Source organism: Protopterus annectens, chromosome 3.part1 (assembly GCF_019279795.1).
Source record: "Protopterus annectens isolate FY-2018-M chromosome 3.part1, PAN1.0, whole genome shotgun sequence".
Lineage (NCBI taxonomy): Eukaryota > Metazoa > Chordata > Ceratodontiformes > Protopteridae > Protopterus > Protopterus annectens.
In genome coordinates this window covers 1,856,955,927-1,856,977,668 of record NC_056732.1, presented here as the reverse complement: position 1 = coordinate 1,856,977,668, position 21,742 = coordinate 1,856,955,927, and the positions used below count along the sequence as shown (strand labels likewise).

General features: G+C 40.5%; 1 protein-coding gene across 1 annotated transcript in view; it reads right to left on the bottom strand.

Moving 5' to 3' along the window:
* LOC122797931 (zinc finger protein 181-like) overlaps positions 1 to 21,742 on the bottom strand; it is a 161,695-nt gene that overhangs the window by 21,689 nt on the left and 118,264 nt on the right. The window contains exon 5 of the mRNA XM_044066449.1: positions 12,817 to 12,943. Coding sequence (XP_043922384.1) covers positions 12,817 to 12,943 — 127 coding nt within the window. The remainder of the gene's footprint in view (positions 1 to 12,816; positions 12,944 to 21,742) is intronic.

Genomic DNA, 21,742 nt, shown 5'->3' with positions numbered 1-21,742 from the left:
AACATAAAACCACATATTCTAACCATATACACAGCCAGCACTAAGAAGGATAACCACCTGGAACACAACACCACATGTACTAACCATCTACATAGTCAGCACTAAGAAGGATAACCACTTGAAAGACAACACCACATGTATTAAACAACTACAAAGTCAGCACTAAGAAGGATAACCACCTGGAACACAGCACCACATGTCCTAACCATCTACACAGCCATCACCAAGAAGGAGAATGACCTGGAACAAAGAACCACATGTACTAACCATCTACACAGCCATCACTAAGAAGGATAACCACGTGGAACAAAGAATCACATGTACTAATCATCTATAGAGCCGGCACTATAAAGGACAACCACCTCATGCACAGCACCACATGTTCTAATCATCTACAGAGCCGGCACTAAGAAGGATAACCACCTGGAACACAACACCACATGTACTAACCATCTACACAGTCAGCACTAAGGATAACCACCTGGAAAACAACACCACATGACCACATGTACTAAGCATCTACATAGTCATCACTAAGAAGGATAATCACCTGGAACACAACACCACATACACTAACCATCCACATAGTCAGCACTGAGAAGGATAATCTCCTGAAACCTAAAACCACATACACTAACTATCTGCACAGCAGGCACTAAAAAGGATAACCACCTGGAACACAAAACCACATGTACTAACCATCTACATAGCACTAAGAAGGATAACCACCTGAAACACAACACCACATGTACTAACCATCTACATAGGCACCACTAAGAAGGATAACCACATGGAACACAACACTACATGTACTAACTATCTACATAGTCAGCACTAAGAAGGATAACCTCAGGGAACACAACCACATACACTAACCATACACACAGTCAGCACTAAGAAGGATAACCACCTGGAATACAGAACCACATTTACTAACCATCTACACATCCAGCCCTAAGAAGGATAACCGCCTGGAACACAACAAAACATGTACTAAACATCTATATAGCACTAAGAAGGATAACCACCTGGAAAACAACACCAGATGTACTAACCATCTACATAGTCAGCACTAAGAAGCATAACCACCTGGAACACAACACCACATGTACTAACCATCTACACAGCCAGCACTAAGAAGGATAACCACCTGGAACACAGCTCCACATGTACTAACCATCTTCACAGCCATCACTAAGAAGGATTACCACCTGGAACACAGAGCCACATGTACTAGCCATCTACAGAGCCAACACTAAGAAGGATAACCACCTGGAACACAACAGCACATGACCAAATGTACTAAACATCTACATAGTCAGCACTAATAAGGATAATCATCTGGAACACAACACCACATACACTAAACAGCTACATACTCAGCACTAAGAAGGATAACCAGCTGGAACACAAAAAACACATCTACTAACCATCTACATAGCACTAAGAAAGATAACCACCTGAAACACATCACCACATGTACTAACCATCTACATAGGCACCACTAAGAAGGATAACCACCTGGAACACAACACCACATGTAATAACCATATACATAGTCAACACTAAGAAGGATAACCACCTGGGATACAAAACCACATAAACTAACCATCTACACAGCCAGCAATATGAAGAATGACAACCTGGAACACAACACCACATTTACTAACCATCAACACAGCCAGCACTAAGAAGGATAACCACCTGGAACACAAAAAACACATCTACATAGCACTAAGAAGGATAACCACCTGAAACACAACACCACATGTACTAACCATCAACATAGTCAGCACTAAGAAGGATAACCAATTGGAACACAAAATCACATAAACTAACCAACTACACAGCCGGCACTAAGAAGGATAACCACCTGGAACACAGCACCACATTTACTAACCATCTACACAGCGAGCACGAAGAAGGATAACCACCTGGAACACAACACGACATGTACTAACCATATACATAGTCAGCACTAAGAAGGACAACCACATAGAACACAACACCACATGTACTAACAATTTACACAGTCAGCACTAAGAAAGATAACCACCTGGAACACAAATCCACATGCACTAACCATCTACACAGCCAGCACTAAGAAGGATAACCACTTGGAATACAAAACCACATAAACTAACCATCTACACAGCCAGCACTAAGAAGGATAACAACCTGGAACACACCACCACATGTACTAACCATCTACACAGCCGGCATTAAGAGGAACACAAAAGCACATGTACTAACCATCTACACAGCCACCACTAACAAGGATAACCACATGGAAAAGAACACCACCTGTACTAACTAACTATCAACACAGCCAGCACTATGAAGGATAACCACCTGGAATACAACACCACATGTACTAACCATCTACAAAGTCAGCACTAAGAAGAATAACCACCTGGAATACAAAACTACATACACTAACCATCTACACAGCCAGCACTAACATTAACCACCTGAAACAAAAAAACACATACACTAACCATGTACACAGCCACCACAAACAAGGATAACCACATGGAACACAACACCACATGTACTAACCATCTACATAGTCAGCACTAGCAAGGATACCCACTTGGAACATAAAACCACATGTACTAACCATCTACACATCCAGCACTAAGGAAAACAGTCTGGAACAAAGAACCACCTGTACTAACCATCTACATAGCTATCACTAAGGATATCCACCTGGACAAAGAACCACATGAACTAACCATCAAAAGAGCAGGCACTAAGAAGGATAACAACCTGGAACACCACATTTCCATCTACACAGCCAGCACCAAGAAGGATAACCACATGGAACACAACACCACATGTACTAACCATCTACACAGTCAGCACTAAGAATGATAACCACCTGGAACACAACACCACATGACCACATGTACTAACCATCTACACAGTCAGCACTAAGAAGGATAATCGCCTGGAACACAACCCCACATACACTAAGCATCCATATAGTCAGCACTAAAAAGGATAACCACCTGGAACACAAAACCACAAGTACTAACCATCTACATAGCACTAAGAAGGATAACCACCTGAAACGCAACACCACATGTACTAACAATCTACATAGGCACCACTAAGAAGGATAACCACCTGGAACACAACACCACATGTACTAACCATCTACATAATCAGCACTAAAAAGGATAAACATTTAAACAGCTGGCACTAAAAAGGATAACCACCTGGAACACAAAACCACAAGTACTAACCATCTACATAGCACTAAAAAGGATAAGCAGCTGAAACACAAAATGACATGTACTAACCATCTACATAGGCACCACTAAGAAGGATAACCACCTGGAACACAACACCACATGTACTAAATATCTACATAATCAGCACTAATAAGGATAACCATTTGGAACACAAAATCACATAAACTAACTATTTACACAGCCGGCACTAAGAAGGATAACCCCTGGAAAACACCACATACACTAACCATATACACAGTCAGCACTAAGAAGGATTACCACCAGGAACACAAAACCACATACACTAACCATCTACACAGCCAGTTGTAAGAAGGATAACCACCTGGAACACAACATCACATGTACCAATGATATACACAGTCAGCACTAAGAAGGAAAACAACCTGGAACACAACACCACATACACTAACCATCTACACAGCCGGCACTAAAAAGGATAACCACCTGGAACACAAAACCACAAGTACTAACCATCTACATAGCACTAAAAAGGATAAGCAGCTGAAACACAAAACGACATGTACTAACCATCTACATAGGCACCTCTAAGAAGGATAACCACCTGGAACACAACACCACATGTACTAAATATCTGCATAATCAGCACTAATAAGGATAACCACTTGGAACACAAAACCACAAGTACTAACCATCTACATAGCACTAAGAAGGATAACCACCTGAAACACAACAGCACATGTACTAACAATCTACATAGGCACCACTAAGAAGGATAACCACCTGGAACACAACACCACATGTACTAACCATCTACATAATCAGCACTAAGAAGGATAACCATTTACACAGCTGGCACTAAAAACGATAACCACCTGGAACACAAAACCACAAGTACTAACCATCTACATAGCACTAAAAAGGATAAGCAGCTGAAACACAAAACGACATGTACTAACCATCTACATAGGCACCTCTAAGAAGGATAACCACTTGGAACACAAAACCACATACACTAACCATCTACACAGCTGGCACTAAGAAGGATAACCACATGGAAAGCAAAACCACAAGCACTAACCATCTACATAGCACTAAGAAGGATAACCACCTGGATCACAACACCACATGTACCAATGATATACACAGTCAGCACTAAGAAGGAAAACAACCTGGAACACAACACCACATACACTAACCATCTACACAGCCGGCACTAAGAAGGATAACCACATGGAAAGCAAAACCACATGTACTAAGCATCTGCATAGTCAGCACTAAGAAGGAAAACAACCTGGAACACAAGATCACATACACTAACCATCTACATAGTCAGCACTAAGAAGGAAAACAACCTGGAACACAACACCACATGTACTAACCATCTACATAGTCAGCACTAAGAAGGATAACCACATGGAACACAAAAAACACATCTACTAACCATCTATATAGCACTAAGAAGGATAACCACCTGAAACAAAACAACACATTTACTAACCATCAACATAGTCAGCACTAAGAAGGATAACCACCTGGAACATAAAAACACATTTACTAACCATCTACACAGCAGGCACGAAGAAGGATAACCACCTGGAACACAACACCACATGTACTAACCATCTACATAGTCAGCACTAAGAAGGATAATCACCTGAGCCACAACACCACATACCCTAACCATCTACAAAGTCAGCAACTAAGAAGGATAAACACCTGAAACACAACACCACATATACTAACCATCTACATAGTCAGCACTAAGAAGGATAACCACCGGGAACACAACACCACATGTACTAACCATCTACATAGTCAGCACTAAGAAGGATAACCACCTGGAACAAAACACCACATATACTAACCATCTACAAAGTCAGTACTAAGAAGGATAACCACCTGGAACACAACACTACATGTACTAACCATCTACATAGTCAGTACTAAGAAGGATAACCACCTGGAACACAACAACACATATACTAACCATCTACATAGTCAGCACTAAGAAGGATAACCACCTGGAACACAACACTACATGTACTAACCATCTACATAGTCAGTACTAAGAAGGATAACCACCTGGAACACAACAACACATGTACTAACCATCTACATAGTCAGCACTAAGAAGGATAACCACCTGGAACACAACACTACATGTACTAACCATCTACATAGTCAGCACTAAGAAGAATAACCACCTGGAACACAAAAAACACATCTACTAACCATCTACATAGCACTAAGAAGGATAACCACCTGGAACACAACACCACATGTACCAACGATCTACACAGTCAGCACTAAGAAGGATGACAACCTGGAACACAACACCACATAAACTAACCATCTACACAGCCGGCACTAAGAAGGATAACCACCTGGAAGACAGAACCACATGTACTAACCATCTACATAGTCTGCACTAAGAAGGGATAACCACCTGAAAAACAAAAAACACATACACTAACCATCTACACAGCCGGCACTCAGAAGGATACCCAGCTGGAACAAAGAAACACATGTACTAACCATCTACAGAGCCGGCACTAAGAAGGACAACAACCTGGAACACCACATTTACTAACCATCTACACAGCCAACACTAAGAAGGATAACCACCTGGAGCACAACACCACATGTACTAACCATCTACACAGTCAGCACTAAGAAGGATAACCACCTGGAACACAAAACCACATGTACTAACCATCTACATAGTCAGCACTAAGAAGGATAACCACCTGGAACACAACACCACATACCCACATGTACTAACCATCTACATAGTCAGCACTAAGAAGGATAATCACCTGGAACACAACCCCACATACACTAACCATCTACACCGCCAGCACTAAAAAGGATAACCACCTGGAACACAAAACCACAAGTACTAACCATCTACATAGCACTAAGAAGGATAACCATCTGGAACACAACACCATATGTACTAACCATCTACACAGTCAGCACTAAGAAGGATAACCAGCTGGAACACAACACTACATACATTAACCATCTACACAGCCAGCACTAAGAAGGATTACCACCTGGAACACAGAGCCACATGTACTAGCCATCTACAGAGCTGACACTAAAAAGGATAACCACCTGGAACACAACAGCACATGACCACATGTACTAACCATCTACATAGTCAGCACTAATAAGGGTAATCACCTGGAACACAACACCACATACAATAAACAGCTACATAGTCAGCACTAAGAAGGATAACCAGCTGGAACACAAAAAACACATCCACTAACCATCTACATAGCACTAAGAAAGATAACCACCTGAAACACATCACCACATGTACTAACCATCTACATAGGCACCACTAAGAAGGATAACCACCTGGAACACAATACCACATGTAATAACCATCTACATAGTCAGCACTCAGAAGGATAACCACATGGAAAACAACACCACATGTAATAACCATTTACATAGTCAACACTAAGAAGGATAACCACCTGGGATACAAAACCACATAAACTAACCATCTACACAGCCAGCAATATGAATGATGACAACCTGGAACACAACACCACATTTACTAACCATCAACACAGCAGGCACGAAGAAGGATAACCACCTGAAACACATCACCACATGTACTAACCATCTACATAGCACTACTAAGAAGGATAACCACCTGAAACACAACACCACATGTACTAACCATCTACACAGCCAGCACTAAGAAGGATAACCACTTGGAATACAAAACCACATAAACTAACCATCTACACAGCCAGCACTAAGAAGGATAACAACCTGGAACATAACACCACATGTACTAACCATCTACACAGCCGGCATTACGAGGAACACAAAACAACATGTACTAACCATCTGCACAGCCACCACTAACAAGGATAACCACCTGGAAAAGAACACCACCTGTACTAACTAACTATCTACACAGCCAGCACTATGAAGGATAACCACCTGGAATACACCACATGTACTAACCATCTACATAGTCAGCACTAAGAAGGATAACCACCTGGAACAAAACACCACATATACTAACCATCTACAAAGTCAGCACTAAGAAGAATAACCACCTGGAATACAAAACTACATACACTAACCATCTACACAGCCAGCACTAACTATAACCACCTGAAACACAAAACCACATACACTAACCATATACACAGCCACCACAAACAAGGATAACAATGTGGAACACAACATCACATGTACTAACCATCTACATAGTCAGCACTAGCAAGGATACCCACTTGGAACACAACACCACATGTACTAACCATCTACACATCCAGCACTAAGGAAAACCATCTGGAACAAAGAACCACCTGTACTAGCCATCTACATAGCCATCACTAAGAAGGATATCCACCTGGACAAAGAACCACATGAACTAACCATCAACAGAGCAGGCACTAAGAAGGATAACAACCTGGAACACCACATTTCCATCTACACAGCCAGCACCAAGAAGGATAACCACATGGAACACAGCACCACATGTACTAACCATCTACACAGTCCGCAATAAGAAGGATAACCATATGGAACACACAACCACATGTACTAACCATCTACATAGTCAGTACTATGAAGGATAACCACCTCGTACACAACACCACATGTACTAAAAATCTACAGAGCCGTAACTAAGAAGGATAACCACCTGGAACACAACACACATGTACTAACCATCAACACAGTCAGCACTAAGAAGGATAACCACCTGGAACACAACACCACATGACCACATGTACTAACCATCTACATAGTCAGCACTAAGAAGAATAATCGCCTGGAACACAACCCCACATACACTAAGCATCCATATAGTCAGCACTAAAAAGGATAACCACCTGGAACATAAAACCACATACACTAACCATCTACACAGCCAGCACTAAAAAGGATAACCACCTGGAACACAAAACCACAAGTACTTACCATCTACATAGCACTAAGAAGGATAACCACCTGACACACAACACCACATGTACTAACAATCTACATAGGCACCACTAAGAAGGATAACCACCTAGAACACAACACCACATGTACTAACCATCTACATAATCAGCACTAATAAGGATAACCACTTGGAACACAAAATCACATAAACTAACCATCTACACAGCCGGCACTAAGAAGGATAACCCCTGGAAAACACCACATACACTAACCATATACACAGTCAGCACTAAGAAGGATAACCACCAGGAACACAAAACCACATACACTAACCATCTACACAGCCAGCAGTAAGAAGGATAACCACCTGGAACACAACAGCACATACACTAACCATCTACACAGATGTCACTAAGAAGGATAACCACATGGAAAACAAAACCACAAGTACTAAGCATCTGCATAGTCAGCACTACGAAGGATAACCACCTGGAACACAAGATCACATACACTAACCATCTACACAGTCAGCACTAAGAAGGAAAACAACCTGGAACACAACACCACATGTACTAACCATCTACACAGTCAGCACTAAGATGGAAAACAACCTGGAACACAACACCACATGTACTAACCATCTGCACAGCCAGCACTAAGTAGGATATCCACCTGGAACACAAGATCACATATACTAACCATCTACACAGTCAGCACTAAGTAGGATAACAACCTGGAACACAACACCACATGTACTAACCATCTACATAGTCAGCACTAAGAAGGATAACCACCTGGAACACAACACCACATGTACTAACCATCTGCAATCCCAGCACTAAGATGGATAACCACCTGGAACACAAAAAACACATCTACTAACCATCTACATAGCACTAAGAAGGATAACCACCTGAAACAAAACAACACATTTACTAACCATCAACATAGTCAGCACTAAGAAGGATAACCACTTGGAACATAAAATCACATAAACTAACCATCTACACAGCCGGCACGAAGAAGGATAACCACCTGGAACACAACACCATATGTGCTAACCATCTACATAGACAGCACTAAGATAGACAACCACATGGAACACAACACCACATGTACTAACCATCTACATAGTCAGCACTAAGAAGGATAATCACCTGAGCCACAACACCACATACACTAACCATCTACACCGCCGGCACTAAAAAGGATAACCACCTGGAACACAAAACCACAAGCACTAACCATCTACACAGCACTAAGCAGGATAACCACCTGGAACACAACACCACATGTACTAACCATCTACACAGTCAGCACTAAGAAGGATAAAAAGCTGGAACACAACACCACATACACTAACCATCTACACAGACGGCACTAAGAAGGATAACCACTTCGAACACAGCTCCACATGTACTAACCATCTACATAATCAGCACTAAGAAGGATAACCACCTGGAACACAACACCACATGTACTAACCATTTACATAGCCAGGTCTAAGAAGGATAATAACCTGGGGCACAACACCACATGTACTAACCATCTACATAGTCAGCACTGAGAAGGATAACCACCTGAAAAACAACACCACATTTACTAACCATCTACACAGCCAGCACTAAGAAGGATAACGACATGGAACACAACACCTCATTTACTAACCATCTACACAGCGAGCACTAAGAAGCATAACCACCTGGAACACAACACCCCAGGTACTAACCATCTACACAGTCAGCACTAAGAAGGATAATCACCTGGAACACAACACCACATGTACTAACCATCTACATAGCCAGCACTAAGAAGGATAACCACCTGGGGCACAACACCACATGTACTAACTGTCTACATAGTCAGCACTAAGAAGGATAACCACCTGGAACACAAACAACACATTTACTAACCATCTACATTGTCAGCACTAAGAAGGATAACCACCTGGAACAAAACACCACATTTACTAACCATCTACACAGCCAGCACTAACAAGGATAACCACCTGGATCACAAAATCACATACACTAACCATCTACACAGTCAGCCCTAAGAAGGATAGCCACCTGGAACACAACACCACATGTACTAACCATCTACACAGCCGGCACTAAGAAGGATAACCACCTGGAGCACAACACCACATGTACTAACCATCTACATAGTCACCACTAAGAAGGATAACCACCTGGAACACAAGATCACATATACTAACCATCTACACAGTCAGCACTAAGAAGGACAACAACCTGGAACACAACACCACATGTACTAACCATCTACATAGTCAGCACTAAGAAGGATAACCACCTGGAACACAAAACCCCATGTACTAACCATCTACATAGTCACCACTAAGAAGGATAACCACCTGGAGCACAACACCACATGTACTAACCATCTTCACAGCCAGCACTAAGAAGGATAACCACCTGGAGCACAACACCACATATACTAACCATCTACATAGTCATCAGCTCTAAGAAGGATAACCACCTGGAACACAACACCACATGTACTAACCTTCTACAGAGACAGCACTAAGAAGGATAACCACCTGGAACACAGCACCACATGTACTAACCATCTACATAGTTAGCCCTAAGAAGGATAATCAACTGGAACACAACACCACATGTACTAACCATCTACATAGTCATCAGCAGTAAGAAGGACAGCCACCTGGAACACAGCACCACATGTACTACCCATCTACATAGTCAGCACCAAGAAGGATAATCACCTGGAACACAACACCACATGTACTAACCATCTACACAGCCGGCACTAAAAAGTATAACCACCTGGAGCACAACACCACATTTACTAACCATCTACATAGTCAGCACTAAGAAGGATAACCACCTGGAACACAGCACCACATGTACTAACCATCTACACAGCCAGCACAAAGAAGGACAACCACCTGGAACACAACACCACATGTACTAACCATTTACACAGCCAGCACAAAGAAGGACAACCACCTGGAACACAACACCACATATACTAACCATCTACATAGCTAGCACCTTATTCTCTTGTAGAGAATAAATGACAAATTGCTTTAATGTTTTCAAGCATTCCCAAACCTTTTTGTAATTTCTGATATTTTTCTTCTTCTTCATTAAAGTTAATACATAAATATTTTCAAGGCTTCTTCCTTGGTTAAATTAAGAAAAGTGGCACATTGCATATTTTCTAAATTTCTCTACTATGTAGTTCACTATAAGGAACACATCTAATTTCCGTTTCCAAATTGACAGTTTTCTGAAAAGTTGCAAGATTATCCTAACTGTGCATTAAACTTCCACTCAGAAATGCTTAACTGAAAATACATTTTTCCAGTCATTACAGCATATATATTTATTTACACTATGTTGGCTTGGTTAGTCCCACTAGGCCAAAGGACTCTTTTCAAGGGAGACCTGAGGTAGTAGTTCATACTAAATAGGGGAAGTTTGGGGAGGGCACTGGTGAACTTGTCCTTCTCCTTTTGATAAGTACTGTGGGATGTTCTACACATCCAGCTGTGCTACCACCAACTCAGCAGATGGACCCTCGGTTTAACTTGTCATTCGAAGGATGGCACACCCAGGAGTATAGTACCCCCATTCTGCAATGCAGTGTAAGTACTGGAAAAGTAATGCAGATACCTAGTATAGGAATAAAACCCAATAACATGCAAATGTCTGTTATGGTACACTAGCAACGCTAACACTTTCATTGAGTTTAAACATCCATGCGGTATTTAATTTCACTGTCTTCTAGAAAAAAAATAAAGGGCTGTGTACCACATGACATACAATTATTGTAGCTTAGTCAGTAGTATATTTAAAGCTTACATCAATTACATTACAGCACAGATGGAAAACAACTGTGTTAATAATTGACTACATGCAATCTCTGCATCACTTGTTATGTTGCACTTATTAGTTCATGGTAATAATTTCACTACATTAATTGTACTAGCAAAACATTTCACCCTAAATTAATTCTGAGCTGGAGGATTTATTTAAAAAACGGAATCTTGTTTTTAATTTAAAAACGGGTATCAACGGTATAGGATGCCAAGACAATGCAGGAGTCATATTAAAACATTACAGCAATAAGGTTTAAGTAATGAATATTGTTACTGAGTACTGTATTACTTAGAGTGTGTGACATCTGCTTTGTACTACAATCAAAATAAATGTTTGGTTACTAGCTGTGATTTCCAGCAATGGAACTCTAAGCAATTATTAATAGAAAAATAATAAAAATACAAACAGTATGAAAAAAAAACAAAAAAAAAACAGAAGATTTAAGAAGCACACAGAATTTTAATGCTCTGAACCAAACCAACGTCTCAACAAATCCTTGAAATGATTTTTTGATTTCAACTAGCATGACACCACCACTCTTATATGTATGTGTACCTCATCAAGAAAGGGTGCAGCTCTAAGATTGATGTCATGCCTGTATAATGTAGAAAAAATGATTATTATCAGGTTACTAAATGAATCCTTTGCATATCAGTTTATCAATATACTGTAATGTGCTCAGGCCTTACTCAGCATTTGTTACTTAACACTTATACCTGAAAGAAATAATAACATCTGAATGCTGCACTGCAGAGATACTTGAATAAATCTGAGTCTGTATAGATAAGGATACAACTCTGAGATTTCCTTACCAACATCTATCATGTGATCGAAGTTCTGCACCATCACTTCCCGGTGTAGTTTCTTCTCTCTTTTACTCAGCATTTCCCACTCCTCCCTTGAAAATTCAACAGCAACATCTTCAAAAGTTTCTGGCACCTGTAAACACAAATAATTTATTTGTTCTGCAGTTCACTGTATCAACTGATGAAATTACTTTGTTTCATCAAGCATTTTAACAACTGTGTCAAAACTGATTAAGGTGCCCTGGTTGCCAATTTGCTAAAATTCATTTTCTTTCATCCTATTCAATGATGGTTTTGTGAAAACTAAGATTCAGGAGTGGGTTTGCAATAAGACTGGTCAGATATTCTCATTCACTCCCAGTATAACATTTTTATGCAAGTATAAAAATCAACACATGACATGTTAACGTTTCTATAACAAATGTGCATCTATAAAATGGATGAGGAATAGTGACCAATAAGACTGTGTTATTTACGCATGCATCAGCTCTGTTCTTCTGCATAACAGGCAATTAGTGCAGGCTACACAGACTACACATTTAGTCACAAGATGCCATCTTCCTCACAACCTTCAAAATCCCACTATCACCCATTTTTTATCCATCAATAACAATGACCTGCATTCCAAGAACACTGTAGTTAACCTCCATATAAATTTAACAGGAAAAAAAAACAGAAAACACCTTCAGCATGTGGAAAAGCACATAAGAGCCAGTAGAACATGATATATATATATATATATATATATATATATATATATATATATATATATATATTAGTGCTTAATGATGGAGCCAGGGAAATGCACTAATGACTGCTAAGGAGTATATGTCAGAGAGTCTGAGGTAGGAAGGCAGTCTGGAGCAGGCAGGTAAACCATTTCCATAGCAATTAATAAGTAGCAGTTTCCTCTACAGCTATATTAGGGCAGCTACTCCTTAAGAAGAAGATTGCCCATCATCTAGGTCAACAGACAATAAGATAGAGAGTTCCAAATAAAGGATTAAGGCAGACCTAAGAAGAGGCAGAGAAATGCCTAAGTCTTGGAGTCCGAAAGTGGAAGAGAGGTCTGTAATGCATGTACGAGCTCTAAGGTGAAGGGGTTCACACTGTCAGTACTGCAAACACGCTAAAAAGTTGCTTGGATTTGTTACATTGCAGAGACAAAGAGAGAAGGGTATGATCTCAATACCCTCATAGATTAACTGCTATATAAACTACCGTTTGATCCAACAACAGTCCTCATTAATAACTGCTATATAAAGTACTGTTTGATCCAACAACAGTCCTCATTTGGCTAAAGAGTTAAGTTGAACATTAGACTATGGCTGGTTTATCAAATATCATTTTGCATTGGCTGAAAGAAGCACATTTTACTTGGTTTCAAACAAAGAAAATAAAACTGCATGTGCTAATGCAACTTGAACTGGTGTCAGGTATTCTTTGAGGTGAAGTTTGCACCAAATCTATCAGCTAGCAGTTTGGGAATTTCCTCCAGTATAGTATGACTGGCACCATCTACGACAAGTTTGGCAAATAGCATGGCATTCCCTTGTAGATTTCAGACGCAGTTAAAGAATGCCTTATGATTATGCTTAGTTAGGGATGCTAGTTTACCTTAGTAATTAGCTTTAGAGGACTTGACAAGATTTCTGATTTGCTTGTTCAAGCTGTGGAGGGAATTCTTTCTCTGCCGAGTTACTTCTCTCTTGTTCTTAGACATCAGTTTCTTCCTTTTGTTATATAACCTGTTTGTACTTAAGTCCACCAAGGTGGTTTGTTTCTTCAGGAGGACCTGGTTTTAATCTAGTTAGGCACAACAGAGCCTATACAGTTGCTTAAGTGTTTATAAAGGGGATTTGTGTACACCTCTGCATAGGAGTCATTGTTATCTGTGATTGCGGGGGGTATAAAACTTTTATACCATCGCTTAGTAGGCTGTAGCTTGCTTTGGAAAAGTTGTTTAGCTTTTTTGCTCCTGTGGTGGTGACAGGTTCAATAGTTACTTCAAACAAGACAAATTTCTGGTCCAAAGTTACCAGAGAGGGCATTACACAGGGGGCAGTGCAGTGACCACCCCATATTGATGAGTACTGTGTCTAGAAAATTTGAGCCCCTTGTGGGGGTGTAGATTATCTGTTCCAGAGCATTTGTATTGACAAAGTTCAAGAACCTTTGGGAAAGCATATTCGTGCTCATGTATGTCACCCAATCAATGGAAGGATAATTGAAATCTACCATGACTAAGGTGTTCGGTTGTATGGCGAGTGACTCCAGTAAGTCCAGGTAGGCAGTATGCTTTTCTTGGCTCATGATGGGTGACCTACAGCTATCACGGATGTGGTAGTGTATTTTGCCTATAGTTTATTGGCAATGGCGTAATTCCAGAAAGCTGTAATGTCTGACCAGTCTTGAGGTGTAATTGGCTTTAATGAAGATGGATCCACCTCCACCATTGGTTCTTTCATGCTCATTTTGAGGTCTGAATGTGTGGAAGACATTATAGCCTTGCATGGTCTGGGTGCTCTCAGAGGCCTTAAACTATGTCTCAGTAACTGCACAGACATCAGCATCTTCCAAGGTGAAGAGTGCTTCCAGGAAATGCAATTTCATGTTTAGACTCCTAGCTTTAAGCAGCAGAACCTTGAGTTTGTCTTGAGTGGATTTTGCTACATTGGAAATGTTTTGTTTTAACACTGCCTAAAAAATGGCACTATGGGTGAGGTAAGTGCCTTTGCCAGTAGCCAAAAGCCTAGGGGAGGCAGGTGCAGACCATATCTGGCAGAGCAGCATGGCCTGTCGACTACGTATTCCCAGGCTGACAGATACTGGATCCCCCTGGACTAACACCACAAGCTAAGCCAGTTGTTGAAGTTGATCATTTTTTGTTCATTTGCTTTGTTTTTTATATTGTGGCATCATCCTGGGGAAAGGTAGAATGCTAATTAGGGCTAGGCTCATACCTGCCTGGGACACATAATCTGAGACCTCTGCCATGTCTCTCTTCATTTAAGTGAGGTACATCTCAAAGTCATTCACCCCAACATGGACTATGACAGAGTCATGATGATACTTGTTGTTGAGTGACAAGAGAACATGTGTGATTTGATGGATAATGGCACCTCACAAGCAGCTGACCGTGGCCGTCTCCTTGTCCAAACTGCTGAGGGGGACATCTGTGTGTCTCACTATAGAGTCTCCTATGACCAAGACATTAGGTTTTGAGGGGTTTTGCTTCAGCGGCTTATTTGCTGACACGCTGGTGTATTTGTTAATATGTGTAGTGGTTTCTATTTGCATAGCAGTGTGTGCAAGTGGTTTATGTTTGGGAGGTCTCTAATTTTTGGTAGGTTCCTAGTGAGTTTATGCATCATGACCTCATTTTGTGTGTGGGGTGAAGTGTGTGTCCTCACATCCTGTTTGATGTTCGGTTTGTTAAGTGAGAAAAATGATTCCAATTTCATAATGTAATTACATCTCTCACATAGGGTATTTGCTTGTTTTAAGAGTAAGTGGTTGTCAGTATACGTCAGTGCATGGTGGCATTCAAGCCTTTGGTCTGTGCATGGTGGTACCCCAGGTTTTACATACTCCCCCTTGTGGTGTGCATGGTGGTACCCCAGGTTTTACAAAATTCATACAATTCATACTTCACATTTAGTCTGTGAGCATTACTTATGGGGTTCTACAACAACCCTCGCACCTGAGCACCCCCTCAATCTGTGGGTATCACTGCTGCACATTTGAACTATAACTCCCTATCTGTGGGTATCACTGCTGCACATTTGAACTATAACTCCCTAAATACTGTGAATGCTGTTGCCCCAGGACTGATGGAACAATAAGTCTCAAAACAAACTCCCATGGCAGTTAAATGCATTTGAGTATCCTGGCCTGAACGAATATGCCAGCATAAATTGTTTGCTGAAACTCAGGAATTTTGAGGGTTAATTAGCTTTTTATTGTTTTTTTAATTGCGATTGGTTGAGCATGTGTTTGAATAGTAATATTTAAACTTGGCTTAATTTAGATAGTTTTTGTTCTGAAGATGTCCCATTTAATTTTATCAGGGAAGAAAGCGCTTAACGTTTGTTGTGGTTTGTCCCATTTAATTTTATCGGGGATGAAAGCGCTTAACTTTTGTTGTGGTTGTATCCAATAAAAAGAACTGCTTCTACCCGAGGTCCTGTCTTTGGCTGCATTTCTTTTTCCCATGGACCGTGATATGTACACTCAACTTTACACTGAATAAGTCAATTTTCCAGGTTCCTACAAGAAGCTTCCTATTTGTATTCCCCTTCCTATGTGGCTGTGCATGTATAGTATGTGGCCAGTCCCAATGTCTAAAATAACTCTACAATTCCATTTTTAGGTCTGCATCAGTGCTCAGAATTTTCTGTAATAATTTGTATATACACAAACGTTTTAACTTGTGAAAGTCACTACCACTGGTGACTGCAAAAACACACTACCCACACTCCCTTTTAGCCTGTGTACTTTAATGCCTTACATTTTTACAGTAATCCTTACCCATTCTATATTTTAGACTGTGTTAATTCAGATTTTCATAATCGCTAGTGTGTGTGTCACTGTTCTGGAATTTGGACTTCATGTCATTCTGTACTATCCAAAGGAGCATCTTTGCAAGCTCCCACTACCTTCCTCTCCACTGACATAAAGCCATAGTTCAGGTGTGACCGCAGAAATGTGCAAAGTACCTTAAGTAAAGCAGTAACACCAGACCAGTAAGGTATAAACTGACAACACTATTTATGCCCCCAAACTGAGGGTCAGCCCACCAAAACAATGTAAGACTTTATCTATGTCCCAAAACTGTGTAAAGTATTCCAAGTAAGATGGTCAAGCTTTATCAGGGAGCAGCAGGATAATCTCCCCTCAGTAACAATGTAGCATTAAATATGTAACACTTTATCTATGTTCCCAAACTCTGTAAAGTACTCTAAGGGAATAGCAAAAAAGGCCAGCACCACATGGACACAGATAAAGTACCACAGTTTATTCCATCACAATTCAGACTGGTTTCGGCAGCTAGCCTTCATCAGTGATCACTGATAAAGGCTAGATACCGAAACCGGTCTGAATTGTGATGGAATAAACTGTGGTATTTTATTTACGTCCTTGTGGTGCTGGCCTTTTCTCCATATGTGTTTGTTTGGCTGTTTGCATCAGCCGTACTTGCTAACTGTTTTGTGGGAATGATTAAGTACTCTAAGAGAGCCAGTCCTTACAGTGAAATGTGCAACATCATATAATCTCCCTAGTGTAACCCTGTAACACATGTGCCCAAAAACTGTGTTAAGGTCTCTAAGTAAGGCAGTTATGTCTCAAAAGTGAACATTACAGTAATGGCATAATCTCCCACAGTAACAACATAACACTATGTGTGTCCCAAAACTGTGTAAGGTACTCTGTGCTGCTGACGTACAGTTCACTGCTGAGGCCTGACGTAATCTTCACCCAGTAACAATGTAACACTTTATGTGTGCCCCAAAAATGTATAAAGGAGTCTAAGAAACTCGGGCCTCATCAGTGAGCTACACAGCAGCAGGAGGAGCATAATCTCCCCACAGTAATAGCGTAGCATACAAATGACACGTCTGCACATTACATACAAAACATGTCTGCACTGTACACTGTGTGTTCCCCAAAACTGTGTAAAGTACTTTAAGTAAGATAGTTAGACCTTATCAGTGAAATATACAGCAGCTGCATCTCCCCATTATTTGTCATGAAAGCACAAGCATGTTCCCCATCCTGTTTTTATGAGTTGCAGCCTCCCCCTATTTTGTCACTTTCTGTGTCTGCTGAAGCCTATTTTCCCCCATGACCGTGTGTTCAGTCACTGAGTCCATGCTCGGTATGCATGACTTTTCCCTGGTCACTCCTTCTCTATACTCTATCACACAACACTGATTCCATGTTCACAGTCTGTGCAGAGGACATGACCCATACTGTGACTGGCACCCATTTCCATACAGACCTATCCTCTGTAATATGTCATTCACTACAGTCTTTATGCTGTTACTCCTTCCTGCCTGGCACCCTTAGAGTAACAGTCTACAGAAATGGTACACTGCTCTATCCATCAGAATCCATTCCTCAAATGTCCCCAAAATTAATTAAAGTTTTTCTGCCTAATAATTGCAGGATTCATCCCAACCCTTGCTATGCAGAAACACTATTCAAATTCAAGTCCTGTGAAGGCTAAACCATTTAAGGGGAGGTGTTAAAACATCCACTATTGGATGTCCTAGTATCACCACCAAACTGCCAAGAACCAGAGAGTGGACACACAGTTCTGGTGCTCTGCACATGTCCACTGCCTTCAGACAGTCTACAAGTGCACCATTGGATATTTTCCCATACTTCTACTGACCATTCAACCCCCAGTCCCCACCCCCACGCTACAATGCCAAAACCAAAAACAATAAATTATATTTGTATAAAGAAATTCATGTCTCACTGCAGCTCTCGTGTGTGTGTTGCATCCTCAGTTTTAAATTGTGACATGTACTTCATGTTTATTTATTATGTGGGGAAGACTGAGAAAAAGCTTACAAAATATGCCAACACATGCACGCTAGGATAAAAGTGACAGCAACAATACTCTGTCTAAACATGGTTCTGTATGTCTGGATTTCAATAAGTTTCACTTTTTGTGTTACAGAAGGTTCTACATCAGGATACGGGGCATAACTCTAAATTGTACAGATTTTCACAGACTGTCCAGATTTTTGCTTCATATTTTTAGTCTGTTCCTCATAAAATGTGCAGTTTTCTGGCAAATGACTAGGGACTGAAGTCACTAAATAATGTAAGACATTTAAGTTTCAGACTTTATATCCTTCAGAAAATGCACGCTAATACAAAACCTGTTATTCTAGCAAGAGCAATATTTAAAATCTGCCCCTATTTTTGGGCTTCTAGCCCCCCATTATTTTTGGATTTGTCCATATTTCTTTCTCTGAGCGGTTGAGAGGTATGTAGGGTGGTAAATGGTAAAATAATTTACTCAAATACAACCTATTTGGTCATCTAGAATTAGCTGATGGTAGAGCACCAGGACTCCATGATTATATGCCCATCAATTATATTTTGAAAGACACAACTTCTTTGCTGGTGGTTTTTGATCACATGGCTTGGTGTGTATTCTATAAACATTTTACTTCCTGTGTGTTATGTCACGTTGATGAAGTGTTGTCATTTAGATGAAAGCACAATTTTATGGTACATTAATTCTACTTGGTCAGACTGTTAATGTCATTGGTTTTGCATGTTTCACTCTGGTTGGCTGTATTTCGCTTTTTGTTTTATTACTTATTTACTAATTGTCTTTTTACTTCTTTTATTACTTTTTTCCAAAATATGTCTGCACTGTACACTACTCATTAGATGTTAAGCACAGTAACAATATATTAGTGTAACCAAGTAATCTGATCCCAAAGCTTCAGTCTCAGTGTTGTTAATTTTAACAATCAAAAGCTTGACTTGTAGCTACACAGCTATACCAGATATTGATATAATATGTACTGCACCAGTCCATAAAATCATAACAATAGTTTCTCCTTTACCATATAAGAATCACCATTATACCATGACCCCCCCAAAATGTGCACGCTGATTGGCCAGCGCAGCCATTATAAATCAGTTATACTGACTTTTTCCATTAGTATAACTCTATTTTTTAAAACACTGTCTCGCTGTTAAATGGATTTAACATAGAGACAGTTTTTAAAATAAGCGGAGAGATCTAACCCATTTAACATAGCGAAGACAGGTTTTAAAAAAGCAACGGAGAAAGAGAGATTCTGGCTTTATTTTAGAGGTTAAATGGGTTAAAATACATAGCCAGACAGTAATAAACCCATTTAACATAGCAAAAAACAACTAAAAAGCAATGGAGATCTTCCTTTCTCCGTTGCTTTTTGCCACAGTTTGATGTACTCGCGCAGGCGCGCGTACATCATCAGAAACTGCCGATGCCAGACATCTTTCTTAAATAATGTCATGAGTATAATAACTCAACTCCACTTGGTGTGTATGGGTTAGGCGCATCGGCTTTTGTTTGTCCCCACGTCCCCCAACCAACAGCAACCAAATAAACCAGGCTAACCATATGTCATAATATAATAAACCACTTCTGGGTCTGGGTAATGCTGTATTTACCCGCGGTTGGGCTGTTTGTGGTCCTGCGGGACCACACCACAACCGCCGTAAATAAATACCCACATATTATTTTATACCATCTACTTTCAGCAAAAAGTACAGTTTTGTACCTATCATAAATGTAGATGTTCCATTGCTGCAGTCCTGACAAATGGGTACCTTGTCAGTACAAATATAACCTCAGTCTTTCTTGCCTCAGACGCCAGAATGCAAAAAGAAAACACCACCCAAAACCCCAATGTAAAAAGAAAAAGGGGAAGGAGGGAGGGGGAGGAGACACTGCAGCATCTCCTCGAACATCTACATTTATGGTAGGTACAAAACTGTACTATGTTCGCCGCCTCCCATTGCTGCAGTCCTGACAAATGGGTAGAATCCCAGAGCAACGGAAAAGGGAGGCTGGCCAACTAAATAGCAGGAGGAGCTGCAGACATGCCCTGTAAGACTGCAGTGGCAAACCCAGCCCTAGACCTAGAATAAAGAGGCAAATGATAATGCTTTGTAAAGGTATGTACAGAACTCCAAGAAGCTGCCTCTAGAATGTCAAAAGCAGTAAAGGTGGTAGAATGAGGCCTGATCCCAACTGGAACCTCCTTACCATGATGAGAGTAACAAAAGCAATACAATGGCCGATCCACTTGGAAATAGTTTGAGACAGCTTTCCCACTTGAAGCCACAGCAACAAATAACTGTTGAGATCTCCGAACTCATTGGTTCTGAACAAATAATACCATAACTGCCTATG